The 22,981-nt window shown below is 50.3% G+C and overlaps 1 protein-coding gene across 1 annotated transcript in view; it reads left to right on the top strand.

Annotated features, from left to right (window-relative positions):
• KLF13 (KLF transcription factor 13) overlaps positions 1 to 7,931 on the top strand; it is a 43,031-nt gene extending 35,100 nt beyond the window's left edge. Inside the window, exon 2 of the mRNA XM_004018077.4 lies at positions 2,215 to 7,931. Coding sequence (XP_004018126.2) covers positions 2,215 to 2,504 — 290 coding nt within the window. The 3' untranslated portion in view covers positions 2,505 to 7,931. The remainder of the gene's footprint in view (positions 1 to 2,214) is intronic.
• The last annotated feature ends 15,050 nt before the right edge of the window (positions 7,932 to 22,981 follow it).

Below are 22,981 nucleotides of genomic sequence, written 5' to 3' on the forward strand. Positions count from 1 at the left end.
CAGCCTCTTTCCCTCTCAGATGACCTGCTTCTCCCCTTTCTCTCAAGTAAGTTCTGCAGTCTCTTCTAGTGTTCTAACATTGCAGATACTCTTGGCAGGAGCCTTTGTTCACTATTCCGCCCACCTCTATGATAACCCTTTCCATGTTAGTTTCCTGTCTCCTTCTTTTACTGTAAGATTGCTGTGGTTGTTCAGTCACTCATTAGTGTCCGACTCTTTACAACCCCATGAACTGGAGCACAGTAGGCTTCCCTGTCCTTCACCATCTCCCGGAGTTTGCTCAAACTCATGTCCGTTGAGTTGATGATGCCATCCAACCATCTCATCCTCTGTTGCCCCGTTTTCCTCCTGCCCTCAGTCTTTCCCAGCATCAGGGTCTTTTCCAGTGAGTTGTCTCTTCGCAACAGCTGACAGATCCTATTCTATTGTTTCTTTGGTAATTTCCTTTCCTCCATTTTTTTCTGTTCTTTTACTCAATAATGTCTTCTGTTAGATGTTGCACCCACCCACAGGATCAATTCCCTGTGACTCTGAACTGTGACCTCCTGCTGTTTGTAACTATCAGATGGGAAGTGGTTTGCTTGCTTGCTTGATTGTGAACCCCCTGCCCACACACCCTTCTACCCAAAACAAAGTCAGTAAGGAGAGCATACAGAGCCATACAGAGCTTAGCTTCAGCACTGCTAGGAGACAGAGAACACCGCAACATTCCCATATTTTCTAGAGCTGTTTCTGTTTTTTTGTTTGTTTGTTTTTTTTTTTTCTATTTTCCTGGGATATTTCCTTGAGTATGTTTCTAGTTTTCCTATGGGATTTTTGTTTGGGCAACAATACTCTCAATTTTTAAACACTTATTCTCTGTACTCTGAACTTCCTTTTTATGGTATCCTGTTTACGCATAAAATTTTGTCTGAAATATCTTGAGAATGCTAGTCAGAATTTTTAGGTTAATATTCTCTTCTGTTTCCTGGCTTCACTCTTTTTCCTCTGGAGTCAGTGGTTTTGTTGCTCTTGGCCTTGCCCTTTCATGCCACTGGTTTTCCTTGGCTGCCTGGACATCTTTGGGTGTCTGTTTGTATTTAAGGTTGATGGCCTCATTGGGGGTGGGCAGTGTCAATTTCTTCCGTTGAGCCCTGATGGAAGGGCTTCAAAGACCAGCTCTCAGCTTGAGGGCCAGAGTCTGGGAAGCAGGGGGAGAAATACAGCAGGAAGGGGAATTCTGTGGCCACCACCAGTGCCAGAGGCTGCCCTCTAGGGTGCAGAACTCCCTGCTGGTTCTCCCTGTGCAACTAATGCCTATTTTGTGTGTGGTTCAGAGTTTGCCTGGGTGAAGGCTGGCCTGCCTCTTGCTCTAAGCTGTCCTCCCCTTCCTCTCTTGGGTGTCACCCCCAGTCTCCTCTGCTGACTGTTAGCCAGGTTGGAACTTCTCAGAGAGGAACAACAGCAGACTCTAGCTGGAGCTGCAGTCAGTCTCTTGGCCAGTGCCTGCATGCTCAGCCATGTCCAACTCTTTGCAACCTCATGGACTGTAGCCCACCAGGCTCCTCTGTCCATGGAATGTTCCAGGCAAGAATACTGGAGTGGGTTGTCATTTCCTCCTTCAAGGGATCCTCCTGACCCAGGGATCCAACCTGCATCTCTTGCATCTCCTGCATTGGCAGGCAGACTCTTTTTACCACTGCACCACCTGGGAAGCCCATAAACAGACTCTTAGTCCCAGAAAATTGTCTGTCCTGACCTGTTCATAATACAGATGAGATTGCAGAGGGTCTGAATGGCTGGGTGCTGAGGTCGGCAAACTGTCTGCAGATCCTGCAGGATTTGAGGCTCTGGAGTTAGGGCTTCCGTGGGGTTAGGGTGATCTTTGGGGTCAGGGTGATGTGGCCAAACTTGCTGGCTTGCGAGCTCTCCCGGAGCCTTCCCCGATCCCAGCTCCCATTCTTAGAGCCCAGGGACCAGCCTGTGCTTCCCGCCGCTCAGGCACAGCTGACCCAACACAGGCTGCTGGGTAGCACGCACTTGAGGGGGCCGCAGCACCTGGGATCCTGTCATTTACTCCCGGGAGGGGTCGGATGGAAGCAGATGGGACGGGACAGGAGGGTGCTGGCGCCCACATGGAGGTTGGCGGAGATGGGGCGCCAAGGAAGGGGCGCAGGGAGGGCGGAGCAACCTAGGGTGTGCGCTGAGACTGACCCTAAGCCCTCTCGCCCGCAGGAGAGCGCCCCTTCGCCTGCAGCTGGCAGGACTGCAACAAGAAGTTCGCGCGCTCCGACGAGCTGGCGCGGCACTACCGCACACACACAGGGGAAAAGAAGTTCAGCTGCCCCATCTGCGACAAGCGCTTCATGCGCAGCGACCACCTGACCAAGCATGCGCGCCGCCACGCCAACTTCCACCCGGGGATGCTGCAGCGGCGCGGCGGGGGCTCGCGAACCGGCTCGCTTAGCGACTACAGCCGCTCGGACGCCAGCAGCCCCACCATCAGCCCAGCCAGCTCGCCCTGAGCGCTTGCGTGCGGGGCGGGGCCCGTGGCAAGCCACGCCCCCACCAGGCCACGCCCTGAGGCCCCGCCTCCTTACCACAGCCATGAGCAGATGCTCTCACTTCTCGTGATTCCGTGTCTTTTCCTTTTGTAATAAGAAGAGAGGGAAAAAAAGAGAACTTTATGAAGTCGACGACAACAACAACAAGAAAAAAAAAACAATTTTCTTCACCTCAGGTGTCAAATTTGTAAAAAAAAAAAACCCAGAATGAAAAAAATTCCAAAAAACACCATCCACAATTGCACAAGAGACATACCCACGCAGGTGAGATTCAGCGGTGTTGAGCCCGCCCCCCCCCCCGACTTTCTCAGGGATGGACATGTTCCATGAGGTCAGTGAGGACGCCCCCTTCCTGCCGCCTTATTCTGTACATAGATTTCCACTCTGGAGTTTCCTTTAAGGTGTGGGCACACACTGGGGGCGGAGCAGTGCAGGTGGAGCTCCCCACGGGCGGCAGATGGAGCAGTGGTCACCAGCCTTGTGCTTTCAGGGCAGACCCCTGAGCAGGGCCCACGACTCCCTCTTCCTGCCCCCTGCCCAGCCTCAGGCTTGCCCCAGCGGCAGTGGGCTAAGAATGCAGAGGTCTCCAAGGGACACCTCAAGCCGTGATGGGCAAGGGGAGCAGTTCTCACCTCGGGGACCCTGCCCAGGTCCCTCTCAAGCGCTGGAAGCAGAGATGCAATCCTGGGTTGGGCAGACCGATGCACCGTCTGATGTCCACACGGCTTTGTGATGCTGTGTCCCCGCAGAAGGTGCCAGGACCTTCCACTATTATACCACGTCCTCTGACTGGCCTCCTACAAGGATGTCCAAAGGTGTCACCAGTGCATCCAGTTCCTACATTTTTCCCGACTGACCCTGCTCGTGAGACGCCTTTGTTTGACACGGTGGGTAAAGCGGGGCTCTGTGCGTGTGGCCTGTGGTGGCCTTGCGTAGCACTCCACGGAGACTGTTCGGTAGCAAGAGACCGGAACATTGTGACTTGGAACTTTGGGGGGTAGCGAGGCGGACGCTATGGGAAAGGCAGTCGGAGAACATACATTCTCTTTCCTCCCTGGGGAGCACCGGACAGAAATTGTGGGAAGTACTTTTTTTCAGACCCACCGTGTCCCCAGCTGAGACTCAGTGAACACTCACCTTCTCCGTGAGCTGTGTCCCCTGGACTCCTCCCTCCCTGGTCTCCCCCTCCCACCTGGGAGGCCCCAGCCCTCCCCCAGCCTTGGGGCACTGGGGTATAGGGTCCCCATTGCCAGCCTTCCCGAGCAGAGAGCTGGGGACATCTCTCTGGGAGCCCCGACCCGGGCAGGTGGGTCAGGCAGGCTCCATCATGCTCCCCTGTGGAGGGCTGGGGCAGCCCCCGCCCAGGCACCTCCCTGGCCTTCCTCCAGGGTGTCAGGGCCTGTAAATACAAGTCCCCAGGATAGTGTGTGTATGTGTGTGTGTGTATGTGTGTGTGTGTTGGGGCAGGAGTGTGGGTTTGGGAAGGACTTGGGGTATCTTGCAGAGACCTCTGTTCATTTCAATGAGGAGGAATGACCCTTGGGACCTCAGAGGGCCGTAGCAGGGCTTCCCTGAGCCCAGAGTGCCTTGGTTGTGGCCATCTTGCTTCTGCCCCCACCCGATCACAATGAGGGGTACAGCATGGAGGAGCCCCGGAGACCCAGCCCCAGCTGGTGCTCATGGGCCCTGGGCGGCTCCAGAGTACATGGGCGCCCCATGTCTTTAGCAACTGCCGTCCTCTGCACTCCAGGTGCCCATTTCTAACTCTGCTATGTCAGCTGGGGTCAGCCAGTGGTGTGATAGGGGCTTCTGAGAGCATGGCAGGTACGAGGTGGGCAGGTGTATCGCTCTTGCTGTGCATGGGAGTCGGGCAGAAGCGGCATGGGGGTGAGGCCCCACCCTGGCCTCTGTTGGGGCTGGGTGACAGCCCTGCTCGCATTTGGTCCAGGACAGAGAACAGAATGTGCTGGACACCTGAACAGAGCAGTGCCCTGAGCACCAGGGGTGAGAGCTTTTCACGCCCAGTCCCCAAGTGAGGCCGGCAGGGCCCTTGGAGGTCCCTCCCAAAGCCGTTTCTGTGTGGGGCCGAGAAAGCCACACTCCGAATACATTTCATGTCTCAGGAACTCACATTCCAGGTTCAGGAATTTTATTCCAAAGTTCTTTGGTGCGCTCACTGCCCACGCGGTCCCCAAAGTCAGGGAGGGGGGCCACGTGCCCTGCGGGAGCCTGGTGTCTTCTCGCGACCTGGCTGTGGCATTGCCGAGGAAAGAGGGTTTCAGAGCCCACGTCTCTCTGCACATAGGAAGAGGGGAAAGGACTCTAAACCCAGTCATCTTGGAATAAAAGAAGAGCTGGTTTGTTTTGGAGGGGGGAGGGGGGGGGGGAGGGAGGGAAAGTGGGCGTTTGCTGTTCCCAAAGAGAGCACTTAATTTAATTTTTCCTCTAAGTGACCCAGGGCTGTTCCGTCTGCTAGATGGAAGGGTAACATTGCCTTAAAACAGAAATATGCAGGCACGGGCTATTTTTGGCAGATGAGTGTGTCCTCGTTCCCAAAGCAGTTTTGGTCTAATGGCAGGGTGCGGACCTTCCAAAGTGGGCCTGGCTCAGGACACGGGCTGCTGCTTCTCTGCCTTCGGGCATCTGGAGAGAACTGGCTGGCACTTGGAGCACTTGGCCTGGAGCTCCAGCCAGCAGGCCATACTGGCTCATCTGAGGCTAAAATTCATCTCACTTGAAGGGTGGGGAAAATCCATGCATCTCAGGCTAGGTTCAGTTGGGCTTTTGCTAGCATCTCATCATCACGTGTGGAAGGAGGGAGTGCGGGGCCTCCTTCCCTCAGACCCCCGTGGGAAGTGGTTGCACCGTGGTAGGGGTGGGTGGAGGACCCTGCTGAACAGCCTGCATTTTTTTTCTAAGAAGTAGAATGTCTTCCCGGCCCAGGTCTGTTTCAGGGTGTTTCGTTTTTCTGGTTTATGGCCATGCTTACTGGCTTCAGTGTGACAACTCCTAGAAAACAGTAGTGAAAACTCCAACCTTTGTGTGCTGACTCTTGTAGGCCAAGGGGGCAGAGATCTCAAAATGAAGGTTTCCCGAGGTTCCCCTCCAAGAAGGCCTACAAGTGACCTTGGGCTCAACCTGGGGGCTGGTGTTTGGCCCTTGTCCCAAACAAGGAAGCCCTCAGTATCAGCCATATTAGGGTTGTCAGCACCCCAAATGCCTACCCTGTACTATAGCCATGAAGAAAGATGAGCCCCTTCCACAGTAGGCCATGGGGTGCTGTGTGGGGATGGGTAGTGGTGCCCTTGATGGGAATGTGATCCTGCAGGTGTCTGCCTTGCACCCTGCTGCAGCCCATGCACCGCACTTGAGGTGCAGGGCGACCCCTTTACTCTGAGGCTAGGCATCCAGGCAGGTGCAGGATTCGCCAGGGTGCGGCCTCCAGGTGCACACTTCAGCAGCAGCACTGGGGTCCCCAGATCTCCCCACGCTCTTGGTCACAGCTTAGACCGGGGTGGCAGGGTGGGAGGCAACTTAGAGGCAGGGACAGACAGCAGGCCACCAGTGGCCCCCAGCCTGTTTGTTGGGACATACGGACAAGGCTGGTGGCTTTCTGGGGTCCAAGTGAAGTGTGGCAGAAGCAGGGTCTCCATTCAAGTCTCCTGCCCCCCAGCCCACTGTCCCCAGAAGATCAGGCCGCTTTTCTTGCCAGAAGCAGGACTAAGGTGGCTGCAGGGTCAGAGCACCCCAAGGGACTCAACTCCTTGAGTTCAGCAAGCGAAGGACCACCCAGCAGGGAAGCATGACCTGAGCAATAGCATCCCCTTGATGCTCAGCTCTTGGTTTCGGCTGTGTTTACAAGGCTACCTGATATTTTTTTCCCCAACAGCTGTCACTTTCTCTTCTTTTTAATTTTCTTAACCCTTTTACAAAGTCATTCAAAGACTCAGTGCTGAAGGGTTTGAAGATTGATGGGTTGGTCACACTGCAGCCTGTAAGAAATGCTCTGCAGGTCACCCATATCTTTGCTGTCCAAAGATCCCACATTCAATTCTGGTGACCGTATATCTTCCAAAGCTAAAACCAAGGGTATGGGCCGAGACTTTTCTTGAATTCAGGATTGCCCTGGGGAAAGCCAGGTCCTGTAACTGATTATCCTGACTCCAAGACTTGAGCTTCAAAGGTTTGTCCCAGACACATTCCAGAGAATTGTATCAGAACTCAGATGCACCGTCCAGCTTACTACTGATAAATGCCTGAACACAGTTCAGGGAGAAGACCTTCCTCCTGCCCGCTACTCTGTCTCATCAGTTAGAAGAGTTGGATGTGGTGGGAGGCAGGAGCCCAGGGCTGTGCTTGGTTTCTACTGAACCCTTCTTGCCATATGGGGCTTGCAGTGTGCCCCCTGGCCCCGCCCAGCCTCTCCCCTTCTCGTGCAGCTTTAAAACCTTACTACTTTTATGAGGGACAGATGAGAGCAAATTGCTTCCCCTGCCCTGAACACCTTGCATTCCCTGTGGGGGACACAGGAGACATGGGGGGTGGGGGAGGGGTGCAAGAACAGCCTTCTCCCAGGGCTCCAGGATGTCTTCCTGGTGATATGATGACAGGCTGCTGCACATATTTGTTTGGAAACCAAGCCGAATGCCTGCCAGGCAACCAGAGGTCTGGGTGAAGGCTGTCTCCCCTACTCAGCCCAGGACCGCCTGTCCCAGGCCATCTTGCCATCCCTGGAGCAGGGGGCCACCTCCCAGGGTCCATTCCTGGGTCAGGGTGCCTGTCTCTGGGCCTGTGGGCAGGAGGCTCACCTTGGAGAGTCCCTGTGCCAAGCACCGAGGACCGTGAGGGCTGGAGGGTAGCTTAGCAGCTGTGCATTGTTGGGGGCAGGGCCGTTATGGCTCCCACAGGCCAGGAATCCGCCCGGGAATCTCTGTGTGCTGGGTGCACTAGGGGTCTCAGCCACCCTAGACTTCACAGACGGCCCCTCCTCTTCCCAAAGCCATTGATGGAGCTTCTCTGGGATTGTTTGCCAAACCCCATGGTAGACTCCAAGGGTCCAAGACCATTTCCATCGAGCACACTTTTCTGTAGGAACTTTTGGTTTTGTTTGGTTTTGTTTTTTTAACCAGCACCACACCATGCTTCCGAAGGCCACGTCTCGTCTTTCCCGGATCACTACAGTGAAGTATTACAGTTGTACAGTTCCCAATCTGGCCTTGGCTTGCTCGGATAAAACTTTGTATGTATTTTGTAAGGCATAGATTCTATATTGTAATGATGTCCTATGCAAAAAGAAAAAAAAATTAACGAAACTGTAAATTTTATTGTTTTAACGTGTATGCATGTTTAGTGACGTTTACATTTTGAAATAAAATTTATGATTCATTATTTGCCAGAACTGCTTCTCTGATGGGCGAGGCCCTGGAAGGGGAGGGAACTGAAATGGCCCAGTTTAAGAAGTTGGATATAACTGGCCCAAGGGGTAGACACCAGCTCAGAACTGGCAGGCCTTACATGGGGGAGAGGGAGAAGGCTTTGCAGGGGACGAGTACTTTGGCTACCTGATGCGAAGAGCCAACTCATTGGAAAAGACTCTAACGCTGGGAAAGATTGAAGCCAAGAGGAGAAGAGGGCAACAGAGGATGAGATGGTTGGATGGCATCACCAACTCAATGGACATTAATTTGAGCAAACTCTGGGAGATGGTCAAGGACAGGGAAGCCTGGTGTGCTGCAATCCATGGCGTCACAAAGAGTCAGACATGACTGAGTGACTGAACAACAAGCACAGATTGTTCTGGTGGCCCACTACCCTGATGCCCTTGGCTCATCACTTTCCCCACACCCCAGAAAGCTCAGCCTTACCAATCCAGTCCCCAGGAGCTCTGAGAAGGCAGGTTCCTGTGCAGGGTGCAGTGCTTGTTCCAGAAAATGCTCTGTATGCAGCCAGCTCAGCCCCTAGTTCAGCCTGGAAGCCAACCCTGAAGTACACCGAGGGAGCCAACCTAGGACCATGGGGACAGGGACAGGGATCCCAGAATATGGGGTGCAGGGTGATGTCTGTTGATGCCAGTGAAAGTTGCTTAGTCATGTCCGACTCTTGGTGACCCCATGGAATTTTCCATGCCAGTGTACTGGAGGGGGGAGCCTATCCCTTCTCCAGCGGATCTTCCTGACCCAGGAATTGAACCAGGGTCTCCTGCATTGTAGACGAATTATTTACTAACTGAGCTATCAGGGAAGCCCTGATGTCCAGTTGATGCCAGAGCCCACTTGAATTTTCGGTCATGAACTGACCAGCTGCTCCCTGCAGCAGGCCTGGTCTGTGCCAGGCAGGGGTGGGGGAGGGTCCTGGACTGCAGTTGGTGCTTCCAACCCACGGTCACAGCCCACCAGGTGCAGACGCAGAACGGGTTTTTCCGTGATAACCTCTTGTTCTCCATAGGCTACATGCAAACTGTGAACAAACGTAAAGTAGCAATAACAAAGGAAGGCCTTGCAGGTGACCAAAGATGCCTTTTCCTAAAGCTCCATCCACACTCTCCAGGCATTTCCTGATGAGAGCTTGTTTTCTGTGTCATAAAGGAGGAGGAGGGGTGGGGAGGGAAGCCCCCTGCATACACTGAACTGTCAGGAAAACATGCGTGCATTTTCAAACAAGTCTTTCTGGAGCCCAGTCTCGGTGGGAAGGAACATGTTCCCTAGACAACTGTGGTTGTGCCTTACAGAGATAGTTCCTGGTTGCTCACAACTCCCTAGACAGCAGCAAGCAAGATGGAGCCACTTCCATACACAATCGTGTGCTAAGAGCCTGAAAGCTTCAAAAATATCGATGGGAAAAAAGCAGCCATAGGTTGTGACATCGGTCCTTTCCAAGCAGGGCCTGGCATTCAGATAGCCCCCGTCTCAGGAACCTGGGATCCCTGGAGACCCTCAAGAGGTCTCCAGTGGTGAAGAAGGCGGGGGGGTGGTGGGGGGGGGAACCAATAGGTTTTCCCAGTTGCTTGAAAAGCAAATGTACTAGCCTGTGTCCACAAACACAGCACATCAACCATGGGGAAAGGGGCTGTACAGATGGGGCCTCAGCACCGGGTCCCGCTCCCTCTGCATTTTTATCAGGTAAAAAGCTCAAACTGAAGGCAGTCAGGTGCAGTGCTGAGGGTGTGGGGAAAGTGCATATAGGTGTGCACTGGGAAAATGACTTGGTTACCAAGAGTGAGAATTCTAGCACCAGCAGGCTAACAGGATGTCAACGAGAATGTGACCGCAGCGGAGCCACCAGCATGTGCCACTCCAGACTGGGACAGACCCATCTTAGCCAACCAAATACTGAGGGGATACAGCCTGGACAGCCTGGCCTGCAGCGGGTCTCTGGTGCAGGGAGTTGACCAGAGAGCTGTCTTTGAGTGGGTTGGGGGTGGGGGATGTGTCTGGTGGAGGGAGTGTTGACTGGGAGGACAGAGGCTGGCCAAGCATTTCCATCTCCTAGCACTGGCCTGCCAGTGGCCCACTGTCGGGGGGAGGGGTTCCCAGCACAGGCAGAGCCTGCCAGGACTGCCAGATAGGGATCTGGATTCTGCAGGGGAGCCTGACCGGGAGGCAAAATGAGGACACTGTATTTCGGAGAAAATCCAAAACTATCTCCTCGTGGCCTTGGCAATCCTGATGGGATGTAGACTGGCCTTTGCTGAGCTGGGCTCAAGGCAGAGGGCCTTGAGATGCAGGCTAGACTGTGCAACTTATTCCAGGCACATGAGTGGCTCAAGCAGCTCCCCAGTCAAGCCTCTTCTGTCCTCTGGGGAACTTTCTGCCATTAGCACCACTCCTAGGACCTTCCAGGAGGAAAGCATATTGACCTGGTGACAGCCAGGGTCAGAGATCCTGCAGTAGTGGCCCCGAGAACAGCAGGTGTTGACTGAGAAGCATGGGGACCATTGTAGTTTAACATCGTGGTCACCCTCATTTAGGAACGCAGCTCCACAGGGGTGAGTGGCCCCTGAGGTGAGTCCTTTACCCCTGCCCCCTTCAGGGTGTCTTCCATTCCCGACACCTATTAATACAACGTGGCAACGAGCTATCTGTGAATTCCACAGGCGTCCTGCGTGAGTACCAGCAATAATTATCAATATGGTTTACACAGTCAATAGGCTTCTCCTTGGACCTCCCAGGAAGAGTCATCAGCACACACACCAGCCACACAAGGGCTGCCGCTTGGTGATCCATTATTGCTCTGGGAAAATGAGTATCAAACTCTGGCCCTGATAGATATAAGCTACTCCCCTCTCTGTCTGTCTCCTGCTCTTCCTTTCTTTCCTTTTTATTAATTTTTTATTGATGTATGGTTATTTTACAATGTTGTTAGTTTCTGCTATACAGCAAAGTGATTCAGTTATACATATACATATATCCACTCTGTTTTAGATTCTTTTCCATATAGGTCATTACAAAGTATTGAGTATAGTTCCCTGTGCTATGCAGTGTGTCCTTGTTGGTTATCTGTTTTATATATAATGCATGAGTCTTCAGTCGTGTCTGACTCTGCAACCCCATGGACTGTAGCCCTCCGGGGTCTTCTGTCCATGGAATTCTCCAGGCAAGAAGAGTGAAGTGGGTTGTCATTTCGTATTCCAGGGGATCTTCCTGACCCAGGGATCGAACCCGAGTGTCCTGCATCTTCTGCATTGGCAGGCATATTTACCTGCTGAACCACCTGGGAAGCCCCATCTTATGGATAGTACTATATATATGTCAATCCCAATCTCCTAATTTATCCCTCCCCCCTTTAATAACCATGTTTGTTTTTTACATCTGTGACTCTAATTCTATTTTATAAATAAGTTCATTTGATCTACTTTTTAAGAGTCCACATACGAATGATAGCATATATTTGTCTTTCTCTGTCTGACTTAACATTTGATGACAGTCTCTAGGTCCATCCATGATGCTGCAAATGGCATTATTTAATCATTTTTTATGGCTGAGTAATAGTCCACTGTATGTAATAGCCACTCTCTCCAAGCCACGGTCTGGGGGATTTCTTCTGTGAACTTTCCATTTGGGAACACAGCTGCTAGTGTTCCACTTTGACTGCAGTGGAAGCACACACCCCAAATCCTCTGTGGCGGGGGACACGGGGTAGGGAGGCACACCCAGCAAGTGTCAGAGATGAGATCTCGCTGGGGTGGGGGGGTCGAAACTTCCATTATATATATATATATATATATTCCTTTTTTGTTTTTTTTTGGCTGTGATAAATCTTCACTGCTACACGGGCTTTCTCTAGTTGTGGTGAGCAGGAGCTACTCTCCAGCAGTGGTGCTCAGGCTTCTCATTGCCGTGGCTCCTCTTCTCTTCTCTTGTGGAGGATGGGATCTAGAGCACAGGCTCAGTAGTTGTGGTGCACAGGCTTAGTTGTTCCAAGATGTGTGGGATCTTCCCGGACTAGGGATCACGCTGATATCCCCTGCTTGGTGGGCAGATTCTTAACCACTGGACTGCCAGGAAAGCCCCTTCTACTACACATACTCTTATGAATGCAGCAAATGTTAAATAATTTAAAAAGTTATTTGTTAAAATTACCAAAACGTTTTAAATAGCATAAATAGGAATAGGGGTAGTTAAACAAACCATGTAACATCCAGTAGGTTCCATATCCACTATATTATTAAGTCAAAAGGCAGGTTATAAAGCAACATGCAACGTATAATCGCATTTTTCTTTTTGGCCATGCCATGTAGCTTGTGGGATCTTAGTTCCCCAACCAGAGACTGAACCTAGACCCCAACAGTGAAAGTAGAGTCTTAGCTCTTGGACCATCAGGGAAGTACCCACATTTTATTTTTTTTTAATGTTTTTTATAGCTATGTAATTGTGATTAAATATTTATAATCACAGAAAAAAAAAACTTGTAAAAGAAAAAGCTCAAGCATTTGCTATCTTTAGTGGAAAGCATAGGTTACTTTTGCTTACTTATTTGGCTAATTCTCTAAATTTCGAAACTACTCAGGTATAATGTTTGGAGAGATCTCTAGTCTTTCCAATTCTGTTGTTTTCCTCTATTTCTTTGCATTGATCACTGAGGATGGCTTTCTTATCTCCTTGCTATTCTCCGGAACTCTGCATTCAGATGGAAATATCTTTCCTTTTCTCCTTTGCTTTTCCTTTCTCTTCTTTTCACAGCTGTTTGTAAGGCCTCCTCAGACAGCCATTTTGCTTTTTTGAATTTCTTTTCCATGGGGATGGTCTTAATCCCTGTCTCCTGTACAACGTCATGAACCTCCGTCCATAGTTCACCAGGCACTCTGTCTATCAGATCTAGTCCCTTAAATCTATTTCTCACTTCCACTGTATAATCATAAGGGATTTGATTTAGGTCCTACCTGAATGGTCTAGTGGTTTTCCCTACTTTCTTCAATTTAAGTCTGAATTTGGCAATAAGGAGTTCATGATCTGAGCCACAGTCAGCTCCCTTTCTTGTTTTTGCTGACTGTATAGACCTTCTCCCTCTTTGGCTGCAAAGAATATAATCAATCTGATTTCAGTGTTGACCATTTGGTGATGTCCATGTGTAGAGTCTTCTCTTGTGTTGGAAGAGGGTGTTTGCTATGACCAGTGCATTCTCTTGGCAAAACTCTATTACCCTTTGTCCTGCTTCATTCTATGTTCCAAGGCCAAATTTGCCTGTTATTCCAGGTGTTTCCTGACTACCTACTTTTGCATTCCAGTCCCCTATAATGAAAAGGACATCTTTTTTTATGTGTTAGTTCTAAAAGGTCTTGTAGGTCTTCATAGAACAGTTCAACTTCAGCTTCTTCAGTGTTACTGGTTGGGGCATAGGCTTGGATTACCATGATATTGAATGGTTTGCCTTGGAAACAAACAGAGATCATTCTGTCATTTTTGAGATTGCATCCAGTACTGCATTTCAGACTCTTTTGTTGACCATGAGGGCTACTCCATTTCTTCTAAGGGATTCCAGCCTACAGTAGTAGATATAATGGTCATCTTTGTTAAATTCACCCATTCCAGTCCATCTTAGTTCGCTGATTCCTAGAATGTCGAAGTTCACTCTTGCCATCTTGTTTGACCACTTCCAATTTGCCTTGATTCATGGACCTAACATTCCAGGTTCCTATGCAATACTGCTCTTTATAGCATCGGACCTTGCTTCTATCACCAGTCACATCCACAACTGGGTATTGTTTTTGCTTTGGCTCCAGCCCTTCATTCTTTCTGGAGTTATTTCTCCACTGATCTCTAGTAGTATATTGGGCTACCAACCTGGGGAGTTCATCTTTCAGTGTCCTATCTTTTGCCTTTTCACACTGTTCATGCGGTTCTCAAGGCAAGAATACTGAAGTGGTTTGCCATTCCCTTCTCCAGTGGACCATATTCTGTCAGAAAATTTTCTTTTCTTCAAGAAAATTAGAGATACCAAGGGAACATTTCATGCAAAGATTGGCTCAATAAAGGATAGAAATGGTATGGACCTAACAGAAGCAGAAGATATTAAGAAGAGGTGGCAAGAATACACAGAAGAACTGTACAAAAAAGATCTTCACAACCCAGATAATCACGATGGTGTGATCACTCACCTGGAGCCAGACATCCTGGAATGTGAAGTCAAGAGGGCCTTAGAAAGCATCACTACAAACAAAGCTAGTGGAGGTGATGGAATTCCAGTTGAGCTATTTCAAATCCTGAAAGATGATGCTGTGAAAGTGCTGCACTCAATATGCCAGCAAATTTGGAAAACTCAGCAGTGGCCACAGGACTGGAAAAGGTCAGTTTTCATTCCAATCCCAAAGAAAGGCAATGCCAAAGAAGGCTCAAACTACTACACAATTGCACTTATCTCACATGCTAGTAAAGTAATGCTCAAAATTCTCCAAACCAGGCTTCAGCAATACGTGAACTATGAACTTCCAGATGTTCAAGCTGGTTTTAGAAAAGGCAAAGGAACCAGAGATCAAATTGCGAACATCTGCTGGATCATCAAATAAGCAAGAGAGTTCCAGAAAAACATCTATTGCTGCTTTATTGACTGCCAAAACCTTTGACTGTGTGGATCACAAGAAACTGTGGAAAATTCTGAAAGAGATGGGCATACCAGGCCATCTGACCTGTCTCTTGAGAAACCTATATGCAAGTCAGGAAGCAACAGTTAGAACTGGACATGGAACAACAGACTGGTTCCAAATAGGAAAAGGAGTATGTCAAGGATGTATATTGTCACCCTGCTTATTTAGCTTACATGCAGAGTACATCATGAGAAACGCTGGGCTGGAAGAAGCACAAGCTGGAATCAAGATTGCCAGGAGAAATATCAATAACCTCAGATATGCAGGTGACACCACCCTTATGGCAGAAAGTGAAGAGGAACTAAAAAGCCTCTTGATGAAAGTGAAAGAGGAGAGTGAAAAAGTTGACTTAAGCTCAACATTCAGAAAACTAAGATCATGGCATCCAGTCCCATCACTTCATGGCAAATAGATGGAGAAACAGTGGAAATGGTGTCAGACTTTATTTTTGGGGGCTCCAAAATCACTGCAGATGGTGATTGCAGCCATGAAATTAAAAGACGCTTACTCCTTGGAAGAAAAGTTATGACCAACCTAGATAGCATATTCCAAAGCAGAGACATTACTTAGCCGACTAAGGTCCGTCTAGTCAAGGCTATGGTTTTTCTTGTGGTCATGTATGAATGTGAGAGTTGGATGGTGAAGAAAGCTGAGTGCCAAAGAATTGATGCTTTTGAACTGTGGTGTTGGAGAAGACTCTTGGGAGTCCCTTTGACTGCAAGGAGATCCAACCAGTCCATCCTAAAGGAGATCAGTCCTGGGTGTTCATTGGAAGGACTGATGTTGAAGCTGAAACTCCAGTACTTTGGCCACCTCATGTGAAGAGTTGACTCATTGGAAAAGACTCTGATGCTGGGAGGGATTGGGGGCAGGAGGAGAAGGGGATGCCAGAGGATGAGATGGCTGGATGGCATCACTGACTCGATGGACATGGGTTTGGATAGACTCCGGGAGTTGGTGATGGACAGGGAGGCCTGGTGTGCTGCGATTCATGGGGTCTCAAAGAGTCTGACACGACTGAGCGACTGAACTGAACTGAACTGATGTTTAGAATGAAAGACATATAAATACCGATGGCTGATTCGTGTTGATGTATGGCAGAAACTAATAGGATATTATAAAGCAATTATCCTCCAATTAAAACCATAATTAAAAATATTTCAATAGCAGTTTTGTGTGGCTAAAAACTTGCCCAAGCTAACTTGGGAGCACCTACTCCACCACCAGGAGATGTCCACCAGCTTTCATAGCAGTGCCTTCCAGGAGAGCAAAATTTGGACACACCCAAAGGCCCCCTCGTGCATCCACATAAGGAGGGACACGTCCACTGGCTGTCTGCGCATCTGTGCTGTGACCAATGCAGAATCGAGGACATTAACCTTATGATATCCGAAAACACTGCTGCACAAAGAAGGCGAGCTGCAAACTGGAAGACTGCTGTAGCGGCCAGCTTGTGAAATCTGGAGAGCACCTGAAGCCATGACCCTGCTCCTCTAGCATCAGCATTGGTACCCATATCCTGGAATCCAGAGGACGAGGGGAGGGCAGGCTCAGGTGGCTTAGAAGGGCCCAAGGGCTTTCACAGGTACCTTCAACACAGCATGTATTTAGGAGCTGAGCTGGGTGGTGGGAGCTCTGGGGTTGTCAGCTTCTCCATATTTGCTTCAGGTGTGAAATGTTGGACAATTTTACATTGTCCACGGATGGGGCCCGTGTGTGTCATTTGGGCTCCTCCAGCAGGTCAACAGGCTGTGCCTGTTCCAGGAGGAGCTCTGCTCCTGAAATATGGGTGCTACCAGGGGGTCTGGCACCGGGAGCATAGCCACTGGCTGGGACACAAGCCATGAGCAGTGACCAAAAATAAAAATAAAACTGTGAGAAGAGGAGGCAGGCACTGGGATCCTCAGAAACAAAAGAAAGATTCATTGATATGAAACTATGGAGGATGCGGCCCTGAGGTCAGGAAGGGGTCCTGTTACCTGCTCTGGTACCTTGAAGCATCCACCTGGGGGGTGGGGGGAGCTGTTATACTTATCGTTATTCTTCTTCTTCACCCACCCCACCCCCAGCCCCTCTGGCACTGTGCTGTTAGGTAAATATTTGAAACTGGTCTTTTTTCCCCTTCTCGTATACAATAGGGTATACAGGATGCATGCTCCTTACACATGGGCTATAAAACTAATTGCAAAAGTGCCAGTGAAATGCTTTACAAAGTAAAACAGCAAAATGTATTTACTCTGTGGATCATGGCATAGTGAACTTTGGGAGTCATGTGATCATAGCTTTCCTGTTTAACAGTTATGAATTTTAATCAAAGTAATACATATGAACAAGATTAAATAACCAAATGTGCATGTGTGTGTGCATGCACTCACGCGTGTGCATGAATGCTGTCACGTCTGACACTTTGTGAGCCCATGGACTCTACCCCTCCAGGTTCCTCTGTCCATGTGATTCCCCAGGCAAGAATGCTGGAGTGGGTTGCCATTCCCTTTTCCAGGGGATCTTCTCAACCAATCAAATCTAACATCTCCTGTGTCTCCTGCATTGGCAGGCAGATTCTTAACCACTGAGCCACCTAAACAACCAAAGAATACCCTCCCAAAACGTAGTGATAAAATGTTTCTCTCTTCCCCACTCACCCCTGACCCTCCCCCGGAAAGTTCACCACTCCAGGGATAAGCCTTTTATATCATTTCTGTTTTTAAATATCTTGTTGGTTATTCCCTAAAGCCTCAGGGGAACATTTATCTATCCTCAGGTTTTTGTGATTAACGGGCTTCCTGATATGAAGGCAGAATCTTCTCTGTGAACCTACAGTCATCCTCATCTTGGACCATTCCAGGAAGATATTTTTAGCATCCAGGGCAAATTGGGTGAGCACATTTTACACACCAACAGTAGTTAAAAATCATATCTCATTTTAGTTTGCCTTGTATCTGGAACTTAATTTTGTAGTATACCTGTTTTTCTCTGTAGTTTTTATTTTTTAAAATTAACTTATTTACTTAATTTTGGGCTGTGCTGGGTCTTTGTTGCTCATGCAGTCTCACTCTCTGAGAGTGGGAGCTACTGTTCGTGGCAGTGCTCAGACTCTAGAGTGTGGGCTCAGTAGTTATGGTGCACAGGCTTAGTTGCTCTGTGGCTTGTGGAATCTTCCTGAACCAAGGATCAAACTCATATCCCCTGCATTGGCAGGCAGATTCTTAACCACTGGACCACCAGGGTAGTCCCTCTCTGTAGTGTTTAATGCCTTTCTTCCTTCTTGTTAGCAAACTAATAAGGTGCCTTGGCCTGAGCCTCAGTTTTAAGACCTCCTCCCCAGCCCTTTTCCTACTCTCACCCCTACCTGGCTGTGCTGAGCTGTCAACTCCGGGACTTTCTTTCCTGCCCCAGGACAGTAATTTTGGAGTCCAAATACCATGTTTTTCTGTTTTCTTTATCACTTTGCTGAAAAACATCCTCTAGTAACTGTCCAATAAAGGATGTGTGGGAGGCTTGTATGTTTTTGAATCCTTGAAGGTGTGACAATACCGACATTCTGCCGCATACGTGACTGGTAATTTGGCCGAGTACAAGCAGACCTCGTTTTATTGCATCTCAAAGATATTTTGATTTTCACAAGTTGAAGGTCTGTGGCAATGCTGCATTGTCAGATGACAGCATTTTTTTTTAGCAATAAAGTATTTTTAATTATGGAAGAGGAAATGTCAACCCACTGCAGTATTCTTACTGGGAAAATCCCATGGACAGAGGATCCTGGCAGGCTACAGTCTGTCTGGAGGGTTGCACAGAGTTGGACACGATTGAGCAACTAAACAACAAACAGTTTTTAATTGTGTGTGTACAATGTTAGACAATGCTATTGCACACTTCCTAAAGTATAAATATAAATTTTATATACACTGGGAAATCCACAAATTCATGTGACTCGCTTTATTGCAGTATTTACTGTGGTGGTTGGATCTGAACACTCAGTCTTTCTGAAATCTGCCTATATGGGAAACTGGGTTCAAAATACTATCTTCTTACACCCAGTGCTTTTGATGGGAAGTCTGGTCCCACTGTGATTCTTGCTCCTTTGCAGTGAACATTTTACTTTTACCCTCTGGAATCCCACTTGAATCATGTTCATTATGTCCCAGACACTGTTCTACACCCCTGACCTGTGCCAACAAGCTTGATTCCCACAATAGCCGGTTTACAGATGAGAAGATAGAGTTGTCTTTGGACAAACACCATCTGCATGGCTGAAAGAAGAGCAAGCCTGTTCCATGGCCACAGTGGGGAGAGTACACTCTCAGATCAGGGCACCTTCCCTGGGGAATCAAGCCACAGGCAAGACTGGGTGTTTGCCCCACCAGGGAGTATGTGCACTCATCAAAAAGCAGGGCACAGGGACTTCCCCAGTGGTCCAGTGGTTAAGATGCTGCCTTCCAATGCAGGGGGGCGAAGGTTCAATCCCTGGTCAGGGAACTAAGACCCCATATGCCTTGCAGTGTGGCCAAAAAAATAAATAATTAAAAAAAAAAAAACAGGGCACAGATGGGAATAGCTAGCCTTAGAGGGTCTAAGTTTTGTGTGTGTATTTTTTTTTAAGGTAAAATGTCAAATAGTACCTATAAGATACTACCACTTGTGTAAGAAAGTAGAGGATATTAAAAAATTTTTTGTATATCAGTTTTTGCAAAAACAAGTCATGTGACTGTGGGCAGAGGGGATTTGAGTGGTAGCAAGATTTCTCTAGGTGTACTTTTTTTCCTATAACAACTTTATTGAGATATAATCTATATATCATACAATTCACCTATTTGATGTACACAGTTCACTGGATTTTAGTATATTCCCAGACACATGTAACCATCACTACAAGGTTAGATCATTTTCATCCAGTCTGAAGGTGTCCCCTGCATCTACTTTTCCTTCTCTCCTCACTGCCATCGCCCTTCTCTTGTCTCTCTTTGATGTTCCCTGCCTCCCCCATTGTGCTTCCCTGGTAGCTCAGCTGGTAAAGAATCCTGCTGCAATGCAGGAGACTCTGGTTCGATTACTGGGTCGGGAAGATCCCCTGGAAAAGGGATAGGCTACCCACTCCAGTATTCTTGGGCTTCCCTCAGGCTCAGACAGTAAAGAATCCTCCCACAATCCAGGAGATCAAACTCTCTGGGCTGGGAAGATCCCCTGGAGGAGGGCATGGCAACCCACTCCAGTATTCTTGCCTGGAAAACCACAGAGGAGCCTGGTGTGCTACAGTCCACGGAGTCTCAAAGACACGATGGAGTGACTAAGCGCAGCCCAGCCTCCTGCCAAGTGTCTGCAGATGGCTTCTAGGTGCCTGGGGCAGCGTCTGATACAGGAGTAAGTTGTTATTGTTGCTCAGTCGACAAGTCAAGTTCGACTCTTTGCAACCCCATGGATTGCAGAATGCCAGGCTTCCCTGTTCTTCACCATCTCCCGGAATTTGCTGAAACTGTGGGAGTAAGTGCCTAATACATATTCACCCAAGTTCACCGAGTGCAGGTATGAATAAAGGACCGTGTTGAAAGCATCGCTTGGCAGGTGAGAAAACAGGCTCCTGAGCTTATTTAGCCAGTGTCATCCTTCCTCCAACCCCCCCCCTACCTTGTGAACCCCCTGGGCCTCCTCCTTCCTCCAGTCCATGTCTTGCCTTTGACTCTGCGCCCAGACAGCCCGAGGTCATTTCCCACAGAGTCGAAATTGAGAAGGTGCCTGGGGTGGGGGAGAGTGTTGAGGGAGGCCAGGGCCTGGAGGTCAGGTTAGGGCAGTGGTGTGCTTGGCAGACAGGTAGGTCACCTGGCGCTGGGCCCAGGCCACGCCCGACGTAATTACCTAATTACCGTAATTACCAGACAGGAGCCAAGCTTGCTGCTGTAAGGCGCCCATGGGGACTCCATGAGCAAGGCCTGGGGCGCGGCGCCTCCGCCCCCCTCGGGACTCCAAGTTGGCTTCTGAGCTGAGAAGTCCAGCAGGCCGCAAGCCTGGGGGCCCGGCCCTTCAGGGAGGGGCACTGGGGCGGCTCTGAGGCCACATCCCACATCCCACTCGTTTGTCTGTTCTGGTTCTGGCAGCTTCTTGGGCCTGGCTCCCCTTCCTGGCAGGCGCTGCTTCTGGGTTCCCGGCTCTGACAGCTAGCTAGGCAGTCACTCGACCTCGCCAGGCCTCGGACTCCTCATCTTTATGGGTTCGTTACCAGGATTAAATGAACTGACCTGTGTACAGCTGGAAGCCAGTTTTCTTAATAACATTATTAGGGACCAAACCCGGTTCTTGGCACCTCATACATGCAGAGGGATGAACTTGACAGATGAGGAAGGGGGGGCAGAGTTTGGGGACCAGTGTGGGGTCTGCAGACCCCTCCTGGGGTCCCCACCCCCTCTTCTATCTGTCTCCCTCCTGCCTTTGGCAAGACTGCTCCCAAGGCTAACACCACCTTAAATCTGCCATCCTGGCTAGCACCAAGATTGTCTTCGTTTCTTGCCGTATGGGGCCGCAGAGCCGTAATTAGCCTAATAAGGAGCCTGCTGCACGCACGTCTGCGCTTGGGCTCCGCTCCGACAACTACCCGGTAATTTGCCAGACCGCTTGACTAAGGCCTTTGCCTGGACAGGTCCCACTACTAACCAGGCCAGGTTCGGGCAGGGCTGTAATGATGTTATTTTTCAGGCTTCCCGCCCCCACGCGTGTGAGAGCCCAGCCCCAGGGAATAAGCTTCAGGGCACCGGGCTGCGAGGACCTATGACAATCGGAGGGTAACTCAGAGCCAGCTTCTGGCTCTGGTCTGCTCAGGTGGGGAGGTGGGATGGATAGTGGGGAGCCGCCCAGTGTGGGGGCCAGCCCTTCAGCCAGCACCTGGACTCCCATCCAGTGCCTGTTCTGGGCAGGTGTTCAGGGTGGCTTCCCCTCTTCCCACAATGGTGCAGTAATGGCCTTGGAGGAAGTGGCCAGTGCCCACGGGCTGTGCAGCAAGTGGCCAGTGCCTCTGGGGGCTGCTCACATCCCCAGGGCCCACCCAGGACCCTCTGAGCCACCTTTGCCCTGGGGTCACAGTGTCAGGTACGTTGCCCGCAGTCTTCAGACACTGGAGAGACCAAGCAGAAAGCCCAAGTTTTAGAAGCCACAAGTCAGGAGGTAGAGACCTCACCATGGCGCCTGTCTCCCCGCCTGCCCAGGGCAGCCACACATGCCCCCGTGGGCAGAAGGGCCCTGTAGCCAGGCCTGGGAAGCACAGGGCCAGCCCAGATGCCTACAAAATGCTCACTCACTGGGCTCTTTGATCCGCCCCACTGGCAGGCCTGCATCAGCAAAGAGGTTTCCATGGAGACGGTGCTGAGGGAGACAGCCCCACCCCCAGTCCTACCCTGAGCATCTTGTGTGTTCCGGGCAGAGCCCTGCTCGTTCCCCTTCCCAGCCTTCCTGGAGGAAGTGGCGCCAAGCCCCGCCCCCCTCTCCCTGGGCTCCTGGCTTACCCAATCCCCCTCTGACGGAACAGGGCTCCCTTTGGAAATGGAAGGGGTCCCTCAGCCCAGCCCCTCCTGAGAAGGAAAGCTCACCAGGCTAGGTATCTGCTCCCCTGGATTTTCTGGAGTCCATGTGCCAAACCACCAGAGAAGCGGCCCACGCTGGTGCCGGGCTGGCCCCAGGAGGTCCCGGCTGCTCCGGGTCCAGGCCCAGGCCTGCTGCCTGTATACCCAGACCTGGCCCAAGGTGCTGAAGACTAACTGCCATCCACGGGCTGGGTGCCAGACAGGGGTGAGCTCTGAGTCAGAGAGGCTCACCTGTGTGCATGTGCGGGGTGTGCCTGCTGCACAGCCCAGGGGCGCCAGCCACTGGAAGGGAGGGTCCTGTGGCCCAGGGAATCGTCGGGCCTCAGGCCTGGCCTGTCCTGGCACACCAGGCAGGGAGGAGCTGAGAGCCTGGCTCTGAGCCCCATACCTCCCTGCCTGGTCCTCTCAAGGGGCCTTTTCCTGGATGACCTTCACAGCTTTCATGATCCCTTTGTTCTACTGTGCTACCCATGGAGAGGGTGGTTCAGACCACCAAGCATCCATCAGTGTGGCCTGGACCCACAGGCCGCTTAAGTGGTTCTCAGTACCTATCAGGGGTGGTCCTACTCCCAGGCCACCCTCCCCTCCCTATGCCTGGGGTTTCTCACTGGGAAAGGGATGTCTTCACAGTCATTCTCTCCCAGCATCGCTGGAGTGAGGGCCACCTTCACTATTTTTTTTTAAATTCCTCCCATACTTTTTTTAATTTTAAGATTAAAAAAAATATGAACCATTTTTAAAGGTTTTATTGAATTCATTACAGTATTGCTTCTGTTTTATGGTTTTTTTGGGTT

This window comes from Ovis aries, chromosome 18, assembly GCF_016772045.2.
Source record: "Ovis aries strain OAR_USU_Benz2616 breed Rambouillet chromosome 18, ARS-UI_Ramb_v3.0, whole genome shotgun sequence".
Classification (NCBI taxonomy): domain Eukaryota; kingdom Metazoa; phylum Chordata; class Mammalia; order Artiodactyla; family Bovidae; genus Ovis; species Ovis aries.